The 23,719-nt window shown below is 47.0% G+C and overlaps 1 protein-coding gene across 1 annotated transcript in view; it reads left to right on the forward strand.

Annotated features, from left to right (window-relative positions):
* Nucleotides 1-23,719, forward strand: part of STAP1 (signal transducing adaptor family member 1) — a 414,195-nt gene that overhangs the window by 248,802 nt on the left and 141,674 nt on the right. The window contains exon 5 of the mRNA XM_085636512.1: nucleotides 3,809-3,969. Within this exon, the coding sequence (XP_085492638.1) occupies nucleotides 3,809-3,969 (161 nt within the window). The remainder of the gene's footprint in view (nucleotides 1-3,808; nucleotides 3,970-23,719) is intronic.

Raw genomic sequence — 23,719 nt, forward strand, 5'->3', positions numbered from 1 at the left:
GCCAAAGCTGGCCAAAATCATGAGCGACTCCAAATCCATACTGACTATCAGTCATTACAGTCACTGTCAAATTTTTCCCAATCTTGCAAGCTTTTGTCAATGCCACCAATTCAGCCACTTGAGCAGATCTTACTCCTTTCAAAGACGAAGCTTCCATAACCTCTGAAACCTTGCACACCGCATATGCTGCTTTCAGCACACCATCATCAGTTCTCAGACATGATCCATCCACAAACAACACAATCACTCTCAGGCAGTGGCAAATCTCTTATGTCTGGTCTAGGTTTTGTACAGTAGTCAAGTACATCCAAACAATCATGTTCAACATAATCTCCCACATTCACATTGTCAGCATCTGGCAACAAAGTTGCTGGATTCACATTCACACATCTCTCAAGAGTCACATTTGATGCTCCCAGAATAATTTTCTCACATTTAGTCAACCGACTGTGTGACATATACTGAGTCCTGCTTCTCGTCAAAAGAATTGCCACATCATGAGGTACGAATACCCTTACAGGATATCCCATTATTATACCCTCACTCTGTTCCAAGCTTCTGCATGTAGCAGCTACTGCTTTCAGGCAACCTGGCAAACACACAGCTACGGGGTCAAGTGTCGATGAGAAGTACGCAATCGGCCTTCTCAGTTGTCCATGTTTCTGAATTAACACTGAAAGTGCACATCCATTTCTCTCACTGCAGTACAACTCAAACTCTTTCTCATAGTCTGGCATTCCCAAAGCAGGGGCTTCACACATTCTGCTCTTTAACTCTTCAAATGCAGTCATTTGTTGTGCGTCCAATTCCAACCATCCTCTGCTACCAGGAAACTGCTGCAGATCGGCGCATATAAATTCTCCCTACTTCCACGGACAGAGTAAACCTACAGTCACACGCACATACACTCATCATACGCTAGGGCCCATCACACTGACATTCATTCTATTACTCTATCCACACTGAATATATGAGAGAAACCTAAACCAATCTGCATCTAAAACGAGGTCAATGCGACCATAAAGAAATTGTCCTGAGTCATGATTTTAAACATAGGAAATACATTCGACACTCAATAATTGACAAAGAAATGACCACCCGACACTGGAATTCAAACAAATGGTTGTTTATCTAAATTAGTTCAAAATGAAAGTCAATCGATAGCAAGATCATTATTCTCATAGTTACCTATTCTAGCTAAATGGGTCAGGACAGGTCTCTCAGTAAAGTCTCTCGTGTCACCGTCCTCACGATCAGCATCGGTCCTCACGAACAAAGGTTCAGGAAGAAGTGGCCTCAAAAGCTACAGACCCTCTCTAGTCTAGTAATATTTATAAGAAAAATAACAATAATAAAGTAACAAACAAACTCCTAATGTCCGTTGAGCCGCTGAGCAGAGCGAGCAGGAAAGGATGTCGCTTGGCAACATTTAGAAAACCTCCGCTCAGAAAAACACAAAAATAAAAACACGGAAGAAGGAAACTCGAGTTAGGCAATCGAAACATTTATGAAGGCTCTTCCTTGGATCCATAGCGAAGCCACCACACGCTATCAAAGTTCATTGTGGCTTTATTCTTTTCCAAGGGCACTTGGAAGCAAGCCCGGAGCTGCTGTCCTCACGGAAACTTTTAATTCAGACAGAGGCTGTGGTCAGGTGACTTTCAACCATGTTCAGCAAGGCCTCTCGTCACATCTCAATCACTCGAGCGCAGGCTGTAAATAGCAGCCATCTTTATTTAGGCCAAAACGGACCATCTTAATTAAAAGAAACACAAAACAACGTTACCACATCATAATGATTATACAGTGTTAATCCCCACTAATACCCTTACGTGTATGTAATTACCTAGCTGTCTGCGACACAGAGAAGCATTAGTACACGTTATTTAAAAAACACAAACACGAAACAAATAACACTTTTGCAACACTCATTTAATTAATTTGCTCACCAATTTAGTTCACATATTAATAAAGCAACATATATGCATTCCCACGTGTAATTTTCTCTCATTAGTAATGTTGATTAGTCAAGATTTCTAACAAAGTTAATAATTAATGATTACAAATTAGTAATTTTAATCATGACAAATAACATAAACTGGAGTTTAAATCTCAATAAATTTTCAATAGAAAACTCTGCTCCAGCAACTGCACTCTGATACTCTGCTCTGCAAGACTGCACACTCCGCCTTTGAAATCAATGCCACTCTATTCAATGCCACTCTACTCCGTCACTCTACTCTGGTCATTGCACTCTATGCCATTGCACTCTACTCTGCACCACTCAACGCTACACCACCCTGCTGCCCTCTACATCAATACACTCTATGCCACTACACTCTATACCACTCTACTCTATGCCACTGCACTTTACGCCACTCTACACTTCTGCACTCTACCCTGCAACGCTCCCCTCTACCTTGCACCACTCCACTGTACAACCCTTCACTCTACTCTGGAACAATCTTCTCTACGCCACTCCACTCTATGCCACGCCACTCTACACCACTCCACTCTACGCCACTCCACTCTATGCCATTGCAATCTATTCTGCACCACTCTACTCTGCGTCATTGCACTCCACGTCAATGAACTATACAACACTTTACTCAAAGCCAATGTACTCTATGCCAATCTACTTTCCACCACTGTACTTTATTCCGCTTCACAATAGTCCATTCTACCATACTCCACTCTACGACATTCTACTCCCCGATACTCTGACGTGCTACTCCAATAAACTCTATTCCACTATATGCCGCTCTACCACACTACTCCACTCTATGAGGCTCTATGCAACTCCCTCTATGCCACTCTATTCTATGACACGCTACTCCACTCTATTCCACTCCTCCACTCTGTGCCAATCCACTAATATCTGACACCCTATGCCACTAGACTCTATGCCACTCTTCTCCACAACACTCTATACCATTCAACTCTCCTACACTACTCCACTGTATGCCACTCCACAACAATCTTTACTCCACTCTACTCTACAACACTCTACTCCACTCAACACCCTCTACACCACACAGTGACACTCCATGCCACTCCCCTGTACAACACTCAACTCCATTCTGACACTCTACTCCATTCTACGCCACTCAACTGTACTCCACTCTACTCCCTCCATGATACTCCAGAACACTTTACACCACTCCACTCTATCACTCTATGCCACTCCATTTCACTCCACTCCACGCCACACAACTCTACTCTACACCACTCTACGCCACTCCATAACATTCCACTCTGCCCCAGTTTACGACACTCCAGAGGTGACTCTGCTAAGGGCTGGAAATTTGCACCCAGTGATGGTGGCTTCAATATTTAAATTGGAATTAATTCCTGAAAGTCTGAGGCAAGCAAGTCTGTAATTCATAATTGCATAAAGCATCGACTCTAAAGTACCACCCATAGAGGTCAATATTGCAAAGCTGAGATAACCCTATTTGGAGAAAGGCTGGGGTGTAGCTACCGTTCATGCTGCAGATCCAGTGCACCGGGGCCCAGACTCCAAAGGTGCCTATTGGAACCTGATAATTGTTGTATGTTACTGCCCCAACAGCAGTCAAATCGGTAATTTTTCGTGCTTGCACCAGGGGCTATGTCTTCCGTGCCATTCTACTGGAGAGAGGGTATTTTTTTGACAATGAAAAAGTAGAACAAAGATGTATTGAGAAAGTGGGAGTGCTGTCTCTCTGACTGTGGGATGATCTTGGAAGTGAGATACAACTGCTTGTAAACACTGACTTCTCTCCGTTCAGTGACTCAACTCTTGATTCAATGGTCTTATTTTTTCCAGCTGTCCGTTCCCTCCCGGTTGGCTTTGCTCCCTGGGCAAATCATCAGACTGCACGAAGTTCTAGAAAAGGAAAATCTTAGAAGGGCATCCCAGATAAGAAATCCAGTTCAAGGAATGGATTCACCAGGCGGGGATTACATTGATGTCCTAAGCATGCCATCGTAAGTAAAACATGTATATATTGTCCAGCACCAGCAGAAAACGTGCATTTTTCTTATAGGTCCTATACATCTTTTACAGTATTGCTGGTAAGAGTAGTGTTGCTTGATTGTCAGCTCTAGGGAGACATTTAGACCTCTAGCAAGGAGTGTGTAGGTCCATGGCCTATCCAGCGGAAATCAGACATATAGATGGCCTGAGGTGTAGGTGCACCGAACAAGCTGGAGAATGTGTAATAAGATGCTGTCTAGGAAAAATAAAGATATTCACAAAGCAACACAAGGTAGTCACCCTACTATCCTGCCTCAGTAGAATTAGACTGTGGTGATGTTGCTGCTTCATGAGGGTGGGTCAGGATGAATGGGAAGATTGTGGAAAAGATATTCCGACAGGCAGAGCCTGTTTTAGAAATAATTAAATCACATAATTTCACACTTTAGAACTGGTATTGTAATGAAATGAAGGGTGGGAGGTAAGTGAGCCTGCTTGCCCTTGGAATGGTGGCCCGTCCTTCCTATAACTTGTCAGTGTTAGCTAACTAGTAATGGTGGAGTGAGATGTGGCACTGTTCTGTTGCCTGGATTGCTGGTTTGTAGAGTGCAGATCGGTTGCTAATCCCATATTCGTGGTGTACCTTGACCTTTCCTGCTAGAGACCAGACAATGACATTATAACTCCAATCATCACTTGCCACTGAAGCTGCCCAGATGTAAACTCCTCTTCCTTTGTGAGAGGTGATCCCTTGTACAACTGAACAAGGGGCAAGTTGTGATGCATATAATAGAGAGTGCACATAAGTGTCTAACAGTGGAAGAGACCATGAATTGATCTTAGCTACTGAGGTATCTGGTGGGCCTCTGGGCATGTCATCCCTGTGCAAAGACTGGCTAGTTTTGCCATAATGGTGCCCTGTGGGGTTTACTTGCCATGTAAATAGATTACTGTAAGCCTGATATAGAACGTATTGTAGAAATCCCACTGGCAGTGTTTCTCCCTGTGTATGTTAAGGGGCTTGGATATAGGGAACGCATTTGCAGTGGTGATTGGCTAATGTTTTATTGAAAAGTATGACTTTTGCTTTTGATACCGTATGGGAACACAGTATGGTTTAATCCAAGAAAATGAGCGGTGTTATAGGTTTGGATATGGTTCTGGGTATTACTTTTACTTATTATGCATTGAAATAATCTATTTTGGGAAGAAGATGTATCACCAGCTTCGAAGAAACAATTGAAAGAGAGCTACTATGAGACAGAGTGCACAGGGTGGGCCTAGATGCAGATAGTCAGTCAATAAGTTGATCATGTCTCCATTTGTTCTTGTTCTGTACTTGAAATTTGAGGTAGGATTTAAAAGAGATTTAAAGAGTTTTAACTCCACCTTAGCAAAGAAGTAAACTGGCTGAATTAACACTACCCTAACAATGAAAGAGCACTAAGGTATCAACTCCTAGAACACTAAAATGTGATCCTTAAAAGCACTTTCTTACTTCTTTGAATATTTGTCATTGTTGGAGGTAGGTTATATATGTTATTGACCTGCAGTTCCTGGAGGTTGAGATCTCTTCGAAACTTTAAGAGACCCTCAAGAGTACTTTACATGAGTTACAATAAGGTACAATTTCTGAGTAAGTGGAAAATCACAGTCCAATATATCTTTATTTCAGGAAAATCCATAAAAGTTGTCATTAAAATACTATAAATACAAATTTATAAAATCCAGTTCTTTATTAGTGGGTAAGTGTCACAGGTAACATCCGATACTCATTTTAAAACCTTGTGCTATACGAAATGAGTTCACATATTTAAAAATAGCACAAACATTAAGATTTATAAAACCAAGCACTAATATATCACTATTGTAAAATCAATGGCAACACTTGATCATTTGATAACTATTCTTCTTTTCACCCACATCAGACACTAGAGTCTTGCTACTGCACAGGTGTACAGTGTGGAAGAATCGGTTCTTAATAGCCTCAGAGCAGTACAATGGCTAGAAGTGCTCAGTTGTCTACAAATGGGGGCCAAACAGCAGAGAAAGGCTGGGCGTAAGCCGGGCATGCACACTTGTGGCACACACTCCAGTTGGTCAGTACAGAAAGGGCAATTTGCATACTCTGAATTGGTGGCATATCTTCCTATCTAATTAAGCCATAATCAGGTCCCAGTACTTCTCTAAACCATGAACTGCTTTAAAGTTCAAAAAGTCCCTCTTCAATGGGGTGTCTGCAACTTTTTGCTCCTACCTCTGTAACGTAAATGCCCAGTACTGTTGTTTCAGTGCCCCCTTAGAACAGGTTAGGCCTGCAGCGAGATGGTACCAAAAGTCACCAAAGCCTAAAAGAAATCAACAGGTTCTTGATCGAGCTCAATCAGGGTATTTTGTGGAATCCATCTACCTTTATGATATCTTGTATGGCAGCGACGTAATGTGTCAACTCTAGGGTGGCCCATAGTCTTCGTCAGAACAACAAAGGGCATAAGGGTACCTTGAGGGCTACTTTTTTAACACCCATGTCTAGGACTAAGGGATACAATGGGTTGCTAGGCGGGAAGGAAACCAATGCTCTTAGAAAACTATTCTCTGACGCCTCTACAGCAGAGACATCACCAAAGCCCTCCAACTCAGCTCCATATAACGCAACACCAATGGCTTTGGCCTTGAACACCTATAGAGCTGGTGCTAGTGGCTTGATGAAGGATGCAGGATGTTCTTTTGAAATAGCACCAGTGGTCTGCCTATGTTTCAAGCAAGCCCTATTACTGTTTGGGGACCATGACTTGTTGGACAAAAGTTTAATTCCTGGATTTTCAAGCGAATCGACCCTCTCTAGGGTCTTGTCCCCTAGATTATGTTACCCTTGACCTATTTATGGTTGCTAAATACCATAAATTGTGTTTTGGCTACATTAATTTCTAGGCCGCGATTCTGGCAAAAAGCACCAAATTTATTAAGAAACATTTGCAGACCACTCGGAGTTATTCAACTAAAAGGATACCCTACACTGCAGTGTCCTCTGGGTGACTACAGGGTCCAGCAGCCCGGGGCCTCAGAAGGCGGTCTCTGGTGATTCCTTCACCTGCATTGCTTCTACTATAAAGTGCTCCTCGCAGTCCCACTGCACGAGATACAGTCCAATGCGGTCTCCTATGGGGAACTACAGCACCCCGCAGGCAGGGCCCCAGTACGAGGCCCTTGGTGCTTCCTTCACCTGCATTCCATCTAGAGCTTTATAGGCAGGAACTCCATCATCTGCTGAACTTGTGGGGACTGATTATCTCTTGAGGAATCCTTGACCCAGACTGTGTGCTTTGCTCTTCCTAGTTTTCCCCTTCTTTGGCCTTGTTATTTGACTCTGACACTAGGGGGATAAGACCTGGTGTCTATGCAGCCTTTTTCCTTCCTATTATTTTTTCCCCATTTGTTTTTAGGGTTTGCTCTTTGTGTTTTTTTTTTGGTAGTGTCCACTCTCTCCAGTGTTACCAGACCTTGGCCTACCGGCTCCCGGTTTCAGAAATATGGGAAAAAGGAAAGGGAAGTTAGCAAACACGCGGGACAAGCACCCCAGGACAAGTAACACCGTCTTATAATATTTTTTCCAATGCAGTTGGGGCAATATTTAAAGACATTTCTAACATCGAAGAACAACGTATCCAATTCCAGCAGGCCTCGGAGCCCCCCACTTTCCTTTTAGAACATATTCCTATCAATATTGTGGGCTCTTTCCTGGATCAGTTGCACCCATAGCCACTACACCCCCACCGGGTTCCCCGAATTATGATTTATTGAGATCTCTCTCCCAGCCACCCGCAGAGCCATTTACGGATAGTATGGGTCCTAGAACAGTTAAATTGGCAGGGGGGGATTGTCAGACCAGGCAGCAACTGTCCCTGCCCAGGCCGGGGTGAATCATTTTACAGGTCTTTTATGACTTAGAGGACCCAGAGCTTTTTATAACTACCCACTATTACCCCTTCAACTGACATGTTTACAGTTGAGTGGGAGGAGATAAGACATGCTATTCAGGCTCTGCCACTTGGTAAGGCTCCAGGGACCAATGGGGTCTCGGAAGATCTTTTGAGATCACTGGTGGATCTTTGGGCCCCAGTTATTACTCGCTACGCTAATGCGGCTATCAGAGCTCCCCTCCCCCTTGCATGTAAGCGCTCTGTTATTGTCCCAATATTTTAGTAAGGAGATAGAGCTGATTCAGCCTGTTATAGCCCCATCTTCTTAATTGATGTAGAAATTAAGATCATTAGGAGGGTAATCTTGGAGAGACTCAGCATGTGGGCGGATGAGAGGGCTATTCTCTCCCATGTCCAATATGGGTTAGGCCCAGCAGGGGTACAGTTGAACAGAATCTTTATCTTCATCTTTTGATCTTTAAATATACTGAGGTCAAGGGGGGGGGGGGCGTCATCCACATGGCCTTCATGGACCTCCACTCGGCCTTCAATAAAGTTAAAAGAATGAAGCTCTGGGCTGAGCTGGAGTCTATGGGGGTGGACCAAGCCGTGGTGGCATTTATGAGAGATCCTGGTGATTGGTTCAATGGGGTGGTCAGATATGGCTCTAACAGCGAGTGCACCCAGACGTTTGAACCTAAACAGGGTATTCAGCAGGGGTGCATTTGTGCTCTATTTTTTTTCATCATGTACATCAATAGGCTTGAGGACACTTTTAATTAGTAATGAAGGAAAAGTCCCCAAGGCCGGTCGAAGTCCTATCTCGGTTCTTCTTTATGCTGACAATGCTATTTTAATTGCACACCCAGCCAGGAGTTTGTAACATCGTTTATATTCCTTTATTGCTTTTATGAATAACCTGGATATTTCCACAACTTTAAAAAAAATCTGTTTTAATGGTTTCAGGCCCCCAAAACACTAAAACCTGTAGTCTTTCTGCACAGGGTCAGGTCTTATCCAGGGTGAATGATTTCTTTTATGTGGGTCTCCTGCTGAATTCCGGCCTTAGCCGGACCTAATTAATAAAGAAAATTGGGAGCACTCTACAAAGAGCCATTTCTGGAGTGCATGATTTTGCTAGGCGCATTGGGCTCAAGCCGCCAAAACTTGTGTTAAAGATTTTATAAGGCCAAGTGTATCCTGATGGCCACCTTTGGGTGCAAAATCTGGGGGCATGCCAAAATTGATTCCATCAAGGTGATAGAAAACAGGTTCTTGAGAAATCTCTTGGCAGTCAGTCAGGGTACCTGTGCCGAGATTGTCCACAAGGAATTGGGCCTAGACTTTATTTCTGACTTCATCCGCCATCGCCCATTGCTCTTGTGGTGCTTAGTTTGGTATAAGGAGGACCTACACCTAAATAGACTTATCCCTCAGGACTGTCTGGCTTTAGACAAAGTTGTCCAGATCCCTTGGATTTCATATATTATATTTTGAACTGGGTCGCCTAGATCTTTCTTTGATCCTCTGGGCATTGTTAAAAAGAACTTAACCTGGGTCAAGCATGCTTTTGCCCAGAGAGTGGCTGCTGCAAGGGAGAGCGCTGCCTTCGCAAAACAGTCATTTTGAGGTTATAACTTAGTTAAATCAGTCCTAGGAATGGAGCCCTACTTACTTTTGGACATGTTCAACTACCATCAGGGTCTTTTAACATTCCTGAGACTGAACATTTTTCATCAGTTATTTCCAAACGATGTTTGGTTCTCCCAATCTAATCTGCCCCAAACTTGTGACAGTGTTTCTATCTGTACCTCCATGCACATAATTCTGCTTTGCCCAAAGTTTTCTGCCTTGTGACATACATTTTTACAACCTATTTTGTCTGCATGTGGATTTAAGCAAATTCGACCGGGCTATCAATATTGACAGCTCCTGGCCACACCAAAACTGTGCTGCTTGGTTTCCCACTTTATCTGGGGTTTTACGCGCAATTCGATAGTAATGTATTCTCCTGTTTTAGGATTTATATGCTAATTTTATTGTTTGTAAAGTTCCAGATTTCTTACTTGATTGTTGCTTTGTATCTATTTTATTTGCTGCTCTGTCAGTTTATCTACCTACGTTTGTTTGTTTTAGCATGGACACAATTTTATATTTTATGATTTGCCTCGCAAATTTAATAAAAGCTTATTGAACTGAGTGTCGTCTGCAAAACAGCAATATAGGGGTCCTGGTGTAAGTAGAAAATCAACTGAAAAGTAATAGTTGAATATATTTCAAGTCTTAGCTAGAAAGCAGTAAGGGATGTGGCGAGACAAATGTTGAGAGTTGATTGGATTCTCTCATTGCAATCTAATTTGAGGAGAAAATCATAAATGGGAATTTGTAACAAGGTAGAGATGAGATCAAAAAGTGACAGGATGATCTGATTAACTGAAGAGAACTAAAACAAAGCAGGGGACAGTTATGAGGTTAAATGAAGGAAGACTGTGGGTTGCCTTGAAATGAGAATGAATTGGAGAGATCAATTGAAGAAAGTTGAAAGATCAGTGTAGAGCGCTGACAACCATGAAGACTTAGCATTAGTGCCATAAAGATGTTTCATTTTTATTTATATTGAGCATTTCTTAAAGATGCTAGATTGTACTTTGCTATAGTAAAAGATTAGAAAGTCAGAAATATTTGGTGTTAAATATTAATCTCTAGATAGCAACAAAGATTTCTGAGAAGTGACTTCCAAGAGGTGCCACAGCAAATTGATCACAAAGAAGAATCAAATCTATTCCAGAAACTTGTAGGATTCTGACCTAAGAAAGGAGCACTTATGTAGTGCTGTGCCTGAGATGCGTTAGTTATAGAAGAAGGCAAGTGAGATCATCTACAGCATGAGACATAATGGTACTTTCCAAGAGTTCTAAAGATAGAACATTTGCTATTCTGAGCATTGGCAATAATGCCAGTGAGACAAATAATTAGCATTTCCCAAGGGAAAAACAATTCTCTGTGCTTCCCCCTGCTCTGGCGCACAAACTGCAGACATGCACGGGCGAAGGCACCCTTGCATCATGGTGCAAGGATGCCTGCGTCGTGGGGAGATTGTTTTTGTGCAGGAAGGGGCACCTTCCTGCACAAAAACAATCACTACAGGCATTTTCCTCTTTCAATGCATGCTGTAGAATGCAGCACGCATTGAAAGAGGAAAAAACGAGGAGAAATTAAAACATTTCTCCTCGTTGCGCCTCGCTACGCCACCTCTAGGATGGCGTAGCATTCAGACGCATCTCCAGATTTACGATTTCTCGTAAATCTGGAGATGATTCCTGTTCCATGGGTGTTGCCTGGGAACACCCACAGCAACACCCATGGAACGCCCCTTCAGCGCAAAGTGCTGCGTGTGAAGGGGCCGTATTTGCAAGGAGAGCAAAAGTCACATGGGGTGGCTTTTCCTCTCCTTGTAAATATGGAGGAGCTCCCTGCGCCACCAGTAGGTCACGAAAAGTGACGTACTGGTGGCGAAGAGGGCTTGTAAATCTTCCCCCAGGATGATGTGAGCCTGACAACATGTAGCACATAAAAAAAGTGCTGCCCGTAAGCATTTGTAAAAAGATAAAAGCGGGTCGCACTTGCCTGAAATTAGCCTTTTTCAGGATCAAGACTATCAAGGTCTAGGTAAACTGCCAATAACTGAAATCCAATTTCTTACTTTTCACAAAATCAAAGAATAGTTCATTCTGATTCCTTAGATTTTGAATGGCAACGAAACCAAGCTCTCACCTAACGCCTGCCTGCAGTGGCGGCTTATCTCAATCCCAAGTGGTGCAACAGGGCAGGGGGAAATACCAGGAAAAAAACCTGATGAAATAATGAAAACAAATATAAAATAGTACTTTGCTGCCAGCCGCCTCTTTGCTACTCTGCTCCTGTCTCCATCCTCGACACTGCTCTCATGCTGGAAGTATTATTGCCCAGCATGCGAGAAGCGCTGGAATTGATCTGAGTGACCTAGTTTGGCTTTCAGACAGTGCCTGGGAGCCTGTGCCTGTTCTCCATGTGACTGCACCACAGTTCTGGTTGGAGAAATGCTAAGTGTGAATGTCAGTTTGGCCATCCTAAGACAGCCGGCAATCCGACATGCGCACTTACAGTGCCCACCACTCCTCCTCCCTGGAGATTGAGGATGGACCTGGACCCGCCCCGGCCCTAAGGCCCTAAGGCACGGTGAAAAATAAAATGATGATACATTTTTTTTATCATTTTACTTTTCACGTTTGCCTCTGCAGGCTGTCAGCAATAGGGTGACACTCCACTGCCATAACGGAGTAACCGCCGTTGCCTACCTCACTCAATAAGTAACCTCTATGATGAAGTATAAAGAGAACACCCATAAGAGACTGCTGAATATCCTTAGTTAATTATCTCACAGTATGAAAAGCAGTTGCAAATGAAATTGCTGAAAATGCAGTAAAGAGTCTGATAAAGACAAAAATCTGTACATTGAGGGCTGGCTCCTCCATGCAAGTATTATTTTGATTATTTTTTTTTTTTTTTTTGAAAAACCTTTATTTAAAAATCAGGACACAGCTATTCAGCCGACAACCCGGAGGTTCGGCAGCATCGATAATTAGTAACAGTGATGCGTCCCCAGTGAAGTACAAAGAGAAGTGCAAAGGTTCAATTTTAAACAAACACAAAAAGCACAGCAAACCCCAGCAAGGCAAGAACACTAAAAAACCATGGTGAGAGCCCCCAGGGGAGGCCGGACCCCACTCATCTACCAGTTACAAGATAGTGTAAGGAGGAAGAGGGGGGACAGCAGAGGCCCAAATAGTTCATAAACCAGACTGTGCTGGAAAGAAGGTCAGGGGGAAAGCTGTTCCTCGGGCGGTTCCAGATCAGGGGCAAGACATATTCCCCCCCTGTATTGATTCCACCGCCCCCAGATGGCGTGCCACTTCCGGGGGCGGCCTCTAGAGCAATAGACTGTCTTCTCCCTAAACATGCTCCAGTCCATGTTCTCTTTCCACGCAGTCAGTGTGGGGGGCCCCGAGGAGCCCCACAATCGCGCGATATCCCTCTTAGCGACCATGTTACCCAGTGTCACCCATTGGGTCCGCGCCTCATCGAGGTCAGTGGGCCCCCAGATATTCAGGAGACAGCACCGCGCCTCCGGCTGCAGAGCAATGCCTGTCACCTCCCCCATTACTGCATGGACTCCCCTCCAGAATTCCACAATGACACCACACTCCCAAATGATGTGCAGGAAAGTACCCACCATACCACACCCCCTCCTGCACAGGCCGTCCTCCGAGAACCCCATGTGGACCAGTCTTGGCCCCGTCACATACACTCGGTGCAGTATTTTAAGCTGCACCAGCCTCAGGCGCGACGGGATCGCAACCTCCTTAGGGGAAGAAACAGCTGACTGCCAATCCTCATCATCTAACTCGAGGCCATCCCTAGTCCACTGGTCCCTCAGCCCCAGAAGCATGTCCGCCCGGACGTTTATAAGTTTCTTATATATGAGCGAGATCGTGCTCTCGGGCATATGGCCATCTAGGACCCGGTCCTCCAGGGGAGAGGACTCAGGCACCTTCTCACCCTCCACGAGGACTGAGCGGAGGGCGTGGCGCATCTGAATATATCTGAAATACTCGGAGGGCCCCAGCTCATACTCAGTCTGCAACTCCTCAAAGGACTTCACCTTCCCCTTATGCAGCACATCACCCACCCTGGAGATGCCAATCAGGTCCCACTTATCAAAGCCTTTTGAATGCCAAAGCCTTCCCAATCTCTCCGATTCAAACAACGGGGTAGCAAGGGTGAGCTTATCCTTCCAGCCCAGCGAGTCAGTTGCCATCTTCCACACCCGCACTGCCACAGCGGTGGGCCCCGTGAGGGACGAGTCTAGGGATCGCGAGTACAACGCCCTGTAATAGTTACCACCATGCAGCAACCACCTGTCCATGGCATACCCAGGGCTGAGAGCAGGGCCATAAAGCCCATGATTGATCGCGCTCAGCTGTGTGGCCCAATAGTACCGACTGATATCTGGGAGCGCAATGCCCCCGTCGTACCATGGAAGCGTCAGCTTTGCAATAGCAATTCGCGGCCGCCCATCCCACAGCAACGTCCGTTGGAGGCCTTCGACCTCCCGAAAGTATTTGGCCGGCACCCAATCCAAGGTATTCTGTAAGGCGTAGAGAAAGCGGGGGAGAGACATCATTTTGAACAGGGCCGCACGCCCAACGAGGGAGGGCGGCAGCCTCCGCCAACCTTCAACATCGCGCCTCAGGCGTGCCAGGGGGGGGAGCAGATTCTTCTCATAGCGCACAGCAGAGTCCATGGAGATAAAGATCCCCAAGTACACGAAACCCTGCTGGGCGATCTGTATCGAACATGTTCTAGGGATCGGTGGAACCTCGCCACTAAGAACATACAAGTACGATTTGCTCCAATTGATGACGAGACCAGAGTTCCTACCAAAAGACGTGAGTATGTCACAGACCACTATAAGTGACTTCTTGGGTGAGGCAAGATACAACAGGATATCATCGGCATAGAGCGAAATACGGTCCTCGTGTTCAGGCGACCACCGAAGGCCCCGTATATCCGGGTGCCAACGTATCCACGCAGCCAGCGGCTCAAGGGCGAGGGCGAACAACAAAGGCGACAGGGGGCAACCCTGCCGAGTACCCCTTCCAAGCTGAAACGGAGTCGACGCCCGACCATTCACCACAACACTAGCTAGCGGCCCCTCGTACAGCAACCTCACCCAGCTCACAAAACCGCGGCCAAAGCCGAACTTGGCCAGCACGGCCCACAAGTATGCCCACTCCACCGTGTCAAAGGCCATCGTGGCATCAAGAGACGCCACAATAGCCGGTTCACGCAACGTGCCCGCCCTGGCGATTACGCCATGAAGACGCCTAAGATTCAGCGCTGTGTTTCGGTGCGGGATGAAGCCGGATTGATCCGGGTGGACTAAGTCGCCAAGTACCCTAATCAAACGGGTCGCCAGGAGTTTAGCCAGAATTTTCGGCTCCGCGTTAAGAAGTGAAATAGGCCGATATGAGGCGCACTTATCGCGGGGTTTACCCTCTTTGTGTATGACCACAATCGACGCCAGTCGCTGATCCAACGGGAGGGCCCCACCCCCCCACGCCTCCAAAAACATGGCGCGCAGGTGAGGGGCGACCCTATCCGGGAACAGCTTGTACAGGTCGATCGGCAAGCCGTTCGGTCCCGAGGCCTTACCCGAATTTAACGCGCGGATAGCCCCCGCCACCTCGTCGACCGTTATGTCACCATCTAGATCGTCCCTATCTATAGCAGAGAGGCAGGGCAACTCGATATCACGGAGGAGGTCACACGAGTCCTCGGGTGGCATATCCGACGCAGAGGCATAAACCTTACAGAAATAGTCCGAGAAGCTCTTTACAATCCCCTCAGGTTCCACAATCGCCTCTCCCCTCTCTCCCGTCAACTCTGGCACCACTCTATTGACCCGTTCTTTTTTGTCCAGCCACGCCAGGAGTTTCCCTGCCTTATCTCCAACATCATAAAGTCGGCCCTGCTGTTCCCTACTGAGGGTCTTAGCGGCGTTCGTCACCAGGTCTTTATACTCAGTTTGCTTCAAACAAAGCTCATGCAGTGAGGACTCTGTAACCTCCTCCTCCATCGCTCCCTCCAGAGCCGCGATCTCCTCCTCCACCTGCAGAATCTCACCATCTCTACGCCTCTTGGCAGCCACTACCAGGGAGAGGGCTTCCCCCCGAAGCACGGTCTTAAAAGCTTCCCACAGCGACACTGCCGAGTCAACGGTTCCCTGATTGTCCTTGAAAAAATTTTCTACCTTCGTTACCAGGGCGCTGCGCATCTTGGGGTCTCGGAAATACCAAGGGTTGATAGGGGCCACCCTTCCTCCTCCCTCCCGACCTAGGTCCAGCCGGATCCACACTGGCGAGTGGTCAGATATACCGCGCGCCATGTGCCTCGCCTCGGATACCAACGAGGCATGCGCGGCCAGAGTGAGCAGGTAATCAATCCTGGAGAGGCTACCATGTGCCCCGGAGTGGAACGTGTACTGGCTCTGCGTGGGGTGCCGGAGCCGCCAGCAGTCTATCAGACAAAGCGTGTCTAGGAAGTCTGGAAGCCATTTCTGAGCCCCCCCTGTGTCTCTGGGCGGGTATCTATCCAGCAGGCCGGAGCAAACAGCGTTGAAATCCCCTCCCACCACAAGCATTCCCCCCGGGAGATCCAGCAGGGCCCTACCCAGATCTGCAAAAGTGGAGGCCTGCAGGGCCGGCGGGACATAAACCGAAACTAAAACCAGAGTCCGTCCTTCCCACCGCCCCGCCACCGCCACAAACCTCCCCCTATCATCAACAATGGTGGAGTCCACCTCAAATGGCAACGAAGCTCTAACTAGGATGCCCACACCCCTGGACCCAGATGAGAATCCTGAATGTGCAATGAGTTTATACCCCTTCCTATTCAGGGCATAGCACGTATTTCCTATAAGATGCGTCTCCTGCAGCAGGGCAACATCCGGCATCGATCGTTTCAAAAATTGCAAAACAATCCCCCGCTTAATGCGATCCCCCAACCCATTAACATTCCAGCTTATAACACCTAAGCCCCTACCCCCCATCCTCAAACGGAAAGAGGCCCACCCCACACCCGAGGAGCCACCACGGAACAACCCTGGATATAAGCATCATGCCTTGCAGAAATAAACCCCCCAACAACAACCCCAAATTCCCTAAAACTCCCCCCACCCTGCACCCCTGCTGCAGCTTACAAAGCCCCCCCCAACTTGCAGTGTGCCTGTCGCCCTACAAAAACAAAAAGTCTACAAAAAGTACCCTAAGGGAGGAAAAGAGCAACCCTCGTCCTCCCGCAACCCTCCACAGTTACTGCACTCTATGCAAGTCTTCAAGTATAGTCAAATCAAGTCAGACCGGCTCCGAGATGTCAGCCCTGCCCATCCCGGCCACTGTCTCCATCCTCGGCTGTGTCGTCCCCCGTCCGTCGCCGGGGCAAAGCGTCCAGCCATTCGTCGGCCATAACAGGAGAGTCAAAAAAGAATGTCCGATCGTCGTGCACCACCCGCAGTCTGGCAGGGAAGAGCATGGCATACTTCAGGTCTCTTTCCCGGAGCCGCCGCTTCACCCCCAGGAAGCCCTGTCTCTGCCTCTGCACCTGCTGGGTGAAGTCCGGATAGAAATTCACCGACGCGTTCTGGAAGGGGACCGGGCCCGTCACCCTCGATGCTTGCAGAATAGCGTCCCGATCTCGAAAGTGAAAGAGCCGGGCCACGATCGGCCTCGGCGGGGCACCCGCCTTAGGCCTCCCGCCTGGCACTCTATGGGCCCTTTCCACCGCAAAGAACTTCCCAAGGCCCTTGGGCTTCAGATGATTAAGGACCAAGTCCTCAACAAGCAGATCAACCGAAGCCTCATCCGAGGACTCCGGGACCCCGATAACGCGCACATTGTTGCGCCTGGCCCGGCTCTCAAAATCCTCCAGCCGGCGGGCGACGAGATCACTCTCGGTCCTCAGCTTACGAACCTCGGTCTGCAGTTCCGTAACATCATCAGTGAGGCCCGTGGTCTTGAGGTCCAAGTTCTTAACCCGTTCATTCGTTTTGCCCAAGTCCGCACGGATCAGGTTGACATCCACCAAAATGGCATCCACCTTATGCGCCAGGGCCTCAAACTGTCTCCCAATCGAAGTCTGCATCCCTTCGAGCGCGCCCATGACATCCTGCAGGGAGAGCTCCGGGGCCACAGGCGAGTCCTCCTTCTGGGCATCCGGCACCTGGCTCGATCCACTCGGTGATCCCTTTTGCAGAGCATATCGGTCCATGCTGTTGACTTGGGTGTAGGTTCCCCGCCTGGTAGACTTAGGCTTCAGCCGATCCCCTTCTGCTTTGCCCGACATGGTTGACTCCAAGCAAATCGGATCAGTTAAGACGGGTCCCTCTCAAGGAGAGGAATAAGGAGTGATCAGTTCTACCGTGGACCGCCAGAGTAGCCTGCAGAGCGTCCCCGGGGTAATAAAGCCATCCAGAGCTCTCCAGGAGCAGGGCTGACAAAGGGGGCGAAATCGAAAGTGAAAGTGCGGGGACCTCCGTCCGACAGTTCACACCTCGCCTGGCTGTTGTTGTTCAACTAGGAGTCGGGCATCCAGCCAACTCTAGCCCCTGGCTTCCCCGGGAGATAGGCCGCAATCTTCCGCCAGGCGTAAGTCCGGTTCCCGGTGGGCGATCCGACCGCGGGTAGCATCAATCGCCTCCCTGACCAATCATCTACACGATGCCATGCATGCAGACAGGATTAGAGACAGGATAGTCGACGGAGGGTGCGAGGGTCTCGGGAGCTCTAAGCTCACGCGGCCATCTTGGTCAAGCGCTAGGCTCCTCCCCCCATTATTTTGATTATTGAGGGTTTATCAAATAGCACCAACTATGCTAAATATCATTTATGAAGTTTTAACAAATAATGCTAGATTTTCAGTGTCACAGTTAACTTTAAAAAACCTTTTAACAGTGGATTCCAACTCTATTTAAAAGATGTATGAGATTTTTAAATGATTTCCTCAGAAAATGCTAATTTTGCATCATGACTCCCCTCCCCCCGCACTTTTTGATAGATTTTATTGCTGGTGTAGGGACACTGAACATTGGGGCGCTGCCAATCAGTGCCCAGTGTAGATGCTCTGATCCCTAAAACAAGTAAATGTGGCAAATCCCTGATTGACATATTTTACTTACCTCCTAATTCCCTAGTAGATGGTACTCTGTGTATCTAGGTCCTGTAAGTTAAATTTCGCTAGTGGACTGCAGCACTTATTGTGACCCCAATCAAGTGACAAGTGAATACATGACTCTATGTGTGCCACTGTAGCATAGCAGAACAGTTTTAACATGGCCATTTTGACCTTGCAAAATAAACCTCTTGCCAGACGTAAACCTTCCTTTTTAATGCTTATAAGTCATCCCTAAGATAGGCCCTAAATACTCATAGGGTAGAGTGCAAGGTATTTAAAAAGTAGGCATGAGTACTGAAGTTTTACATGTTGTGGCAGTGAAGAATCTCCAAAGTCACTGTGGTAAGGCTGGCTCTCCCATAGAAAAGCACTAGGCAACATTATACCACCTTGTAATATATAACTTCAGTTTGGGAATAGATAGAGCCATGATTCAAGGCCAAACGTGGTCCCTGTATATGACCTGCGCGCCATCTTGGTCAGCCTTAAAATTGGACTTTATCCTGGTATAGCCCGACCAGATATCCATGGTAAGATTTAGGCACGTTTTGGCACTACAAACACCTAAACCTTGAAAATTCATATCTCTGGATCCCTAAATCCCATCTTTGTTGTTTTGGTGTCTATTTGCTTATTAAAGGTTTCCTAATTTTTATAAATTGGAGAAGGATTTTTACTGTGCTGTGTTTTCTATGTTTTGGTACTGATAAATGCTTTACACTTTTCTCCTCAATTAAGCCTGTGTGCTCTGTGCTACAACTACCACGAACTGAGCTCAGATTTAAGGATTGAGACCTATCTGGGCCTAGTCAGCACTAGTACCACTCAGTTATTAAGCTAGAACAACAAAAAACTCTAAATTCACTGAAGGCAACAATTGTTTTTGATTTTCAATTGGGTTGAGTCTATATTTGACCATTTTTCATTTTTCTAAATAATTCAAATTTTTACATATGTTTTAAAAATCAAAGGGAAAATTGAGTTGTCTCAGGCTAGTCTGCCCACTATCTAAGTAGCAGAGCTTAAAGCCATGTGCAGAGACAGAAAACAGAGATTGAGCCGCAATGCTATGAAGGGAAATGATATAAAAAAGTTTGTCAGGGCCTGGGAAGAAGCTCACCTAGCCCAGACCACCTCTGAGACAGAGTAAACTCCAGGAGATGAGAATGAAGAAGACATAACCACTTCATAGAGTGGAGATGACATGATTCACTTATTCGACCATAATCAATTAAGAATACCCTCCAGGGCTGAAAGTGAGAGGAGCTCAGCCAGCATCAGGCCTTCTCAACTGGGCCTTCGCCAAAGAGAGCTAGAGTGCAGTCTGGTAACCATAGCACTGGAGAAAATATAGTTTGCCCTTGAGGAAGAGAGCCATTGGAAGAGATGAAGGTCAGACTGGGTTTGAAGCCCAGTGGAAATGATGGGAGCAAAAATTAGTTATGTGCAAAGGGATCACACATCCCTCGTCTGTCATAGGGCATTGTACCTAGCTTTGTAGTGGGGTGACACCGATAAATGGTTTGCCTCTTTTAAAAGGCTTCCAGAATGTGCAAGGTGGTTCCCCAGAACTGGGGCTTCTTACTCTGGGAATTAGTCCTTGGAGAGAGGAGGGATATGTTCATGACTCGAGAGGAGGGGGTAGCTGAATCCTACCAGCGCATGAGGGTTGCCCTAAAGAAACATTTGGGCTCACACCAGACCTGCATTAGGCAAACATTCTGAGACACACACAGAGTTGCACAAAGGCCTGGCTGGGCTTTGTGGACATCTCAGTGAAGGCACTAAAGGACTGGATACAAAGTAATAAGTTAACTACTTAGTATGGACTGTACAATTTGATTGTCCAGGAGTACATTCTAAGTAACCATTCAGCAGAGATATTATATTGGCACCTACTAGATTCAAACTGTCTAACAAAGAGAGCTGGGTAAGAAGCAGATGAATGGGTATGCACCTGTATATCCCAATAATCCAAGGGGTGTGATCCCAAGAAACAGGGGCTAGGCCCACAGAAGGAGAAAAGGGAGAGCAACCAGTTTCAAAATGAGAAACTTCCTTAGGACCCCAGAAACCTGAAGCAGGGAAAGAATCCCAAACGATAAATTGGATGCATCGGCGGTGCGGCCCTGAACTGGAATCCACTGTATTTGTGGGGCCTTTGCCATGATTGTCGCGTGGATGCCTGCCCCTAACCTGCCCTTTTGGGCCACCACCTGCTGCACCCTCTATGGGGGATTACAGGCATGCGCTCACAAGGCCTACTCCTGGAGCAGCTGTGAGGTCCACAACCCCTGGCCATTAACCACACAGTGAGTCCCTGAGAACTGCTCACCCTGACACACGCCCCCAACCTGGGGTCCATATCAAGCACACATAAGGTGCAGAGAGGGGGAGAACTTTCCTCTGGGACCCTCACACTGGGGCTTTCGATAGGGGGCCACTTTCCCACCAGCTTACGCGCCACATCCTTGCGGCAGTGCGGACCCTTTGCTGGGGAACAATGTGTTCCATCACCTGCACAGCCGGAGGGTCTGCAACTCAAAATAATTCATCCCCTGTGTCTACTTGAGGCGGGGAGGATACTGTGGGGTGTGGGTTGGGACGAAAGGCGCCCGTCTCCCGTTGCTGCACCTTCAGGTGGCACAACCCGGGGGGGGGGCGCATTCCAGCCCGGAGGATACAACACCTTATATAGAGGAGACCCAGCTTAAAGGCGATAATTCTCCAGTGCCTTGCAGTTCATCTGACAAACTGGACCGTATCCTGGAGGCCATCGTAGCCATACGAGAGACGCTTGAGACCAAGATCGACAGCCTGGCGATTGACATGACTGTCCTGTGTAACTTGTTGTCATGATTGCTGATGTACGAAAGCAGTATACCATTACGTCCACTAGAGCCTTCTGGTGGCGAGAATATATAGGGTATGTAGATTGTCCAGGAACCCGAGGTACACAGAGCCAAAACACAAGCTGTACCTTACAATGATTTTTCACTGTGTACAGAGTTTAAAGCAAATTATATGGTACAATATAAAGATTGAAAAATAGGTATAAAGGAAGTCTATGTATTTCTGAAATGTACAATAGATACTGAGTTTAGGAGCAGTGGTTATTTGTACATCTCTGTAATTTGTGGGTATAAAGGAAGTCTATGTATTTCTGAAATGTACAACAGATACTGAGTTTAGGAGCAGTGGAGTTTTGGAGTGTTCTACAAGAGAACAGGGCTTGTGTGGTTTCTATGCAAGTGTTATCAGGGAAATAAAGAAAAACAGTACAATTGAACATTACAAGTCGCAAGTACGCTTCTCATGCATGGCATAGTATCAGGAGAATTAGAGGCCTTGTTGGGAGTGGACAGTGCATAAGAAGGGGAAGGGTAAAAGTGCGTATGTGTGTAGGAATGATGCAGGGAGGGAGCAGGCCAATGCCCTTGTGGCTGCTTTGCGAAGGCAGGGGTATGTCTCAATCAAAGAGTTGGAGAACTCTGAGCCTGGGTTGGGTAAAGCAAGAGTATTCTAGGCGAGTGAAATAATCTATCAAGGGTTGCCAAGTGTTGGTAAGTTCACTGCTTGTCCTATCTTATGGGATAAGAGCTCCTTGGCCATGATGTGGCAGAGGTACGTGAACCACTGTGCGATAGGAGGGGTGGACAGTTGCTTCCAGTGAAGTGCTATGAGTTGTTAAGCAGCGTCCACTATGTGACTTATAAAGCGCCAAGAATTATGAGACATCACCTCCAGTTCCATGGGTGGAGGCCCAGAATGTCTTTGTTATGAGAATCAGGAAGGGGGAACCCTGCCGTGCCCTTAATGAGGCCAAGGACTTCCTTCCAGAAAGTGGTAATGAGGGAACAGGACCACCTTATATGCAGGAAGTCGCCCAGAGCTGTACCACACCGCTAGCATGGGTCAGAGGCCATTGGGAAAATGGTTTGAAGGCGAGTCAACATGTAATACCACCGTGTGATCAGTTTGCATGCTGTTTCGGGCTGCAGCAGGCTTCTGTAGGTCTTGGGGTGTCCCGCCAAAGTGTTTCCCATTGTTTCTGGGATTTGCCCTCAGTAGTTTCTGTGTGGAACCGTAATTGATGTGTGAAGATGTGCTGGTACAAATTGTTGGAGGACCTGATAGGTAAACGATATCAAATCCCTTGCGGCATCATATGCACTTACCAATGTCTCACAGGGGGTGTATTGCGGTGTTGCCTCCTGAGTGTTAGGGGGGTGGAACTCCCAGTGGCACAGCTGACAGTATTCAAGCCAGGACGTTTCAGGGATCTGAAAGTCAGTTTTGCATTGCTCAAATGTCTTTATGGTCGAGCCCTCCAATAAGTTGTGCAAGGTACGACATTCGCCCGCCTCCCTGCTGGGGAATGAGTAACCTAGGCCAGTCTTTCCAAGGACTGCTCATAGGAATGGCCAGCTGACCCTATCAAATGCATTCTCTGCGTCAAGCGAGAGGAGACATGAGGGTATGTTGTGCCAGTGGGATTTCTCCACTAGGTGCAAAATACACCAGATATTGTCCGTCCTTGTCGATTACGGATAAAAGCCTACCTGATTCAGCTCGATCAGGCCAGGGAGGTATGATTTCAGCCGGTTTGCCAAGATGTTAGTGAAGGTCTTGGTGTCTGTGTTTAAAAGAGCAATGGGGCGGTAAGAGGCAGAGAGAGTGGGATCCTTGCCAGGCTTGGGAATGAGTCTGATGGTGCCATTGAAGCCATCGCAGAGTGTTTGCCCTGAGATCCACTGGAGGTCATTTAGGCTGCAGTAGTCTGTAATTCCTTTTTGAATGTCAGCAACATGGACAGGGTCTCTAAGCAAAGGGGGAAGTGCCAGTGTGGCAGAGCCTGCCTTGCACCCCCAACCCGCGTTTACACAAGTTCGATGTGGGCATGGTCTGAGATGGAGATATCTGAGATGGTGACGGGCTCCAGGTCTTGGAGCAACAAGTGGATGAGAAAGAGATACTCAATGTGGGAGTCAGAGGGATGGACATGCGAGTAAAAGGAGTAACCTCATATGTCAGGGTGTCTGTAGCACCACACGTCCACTAACCTCAAGTC

Source organism: Triturus cristatus, chromosome 2_1 (genome assembly GCF_964204655.1).
Source record: "Triturus cristatus chromosome 2_1, aTriCri1.1, whole genome shotgun sequence".
In the NCBI taxonomy this organism is placed as follows: Eukaryota; Metazoa; Chordata; class Amphibia; order Caudata; family Salamandridae; genus Triturus; species Triturus cristatus.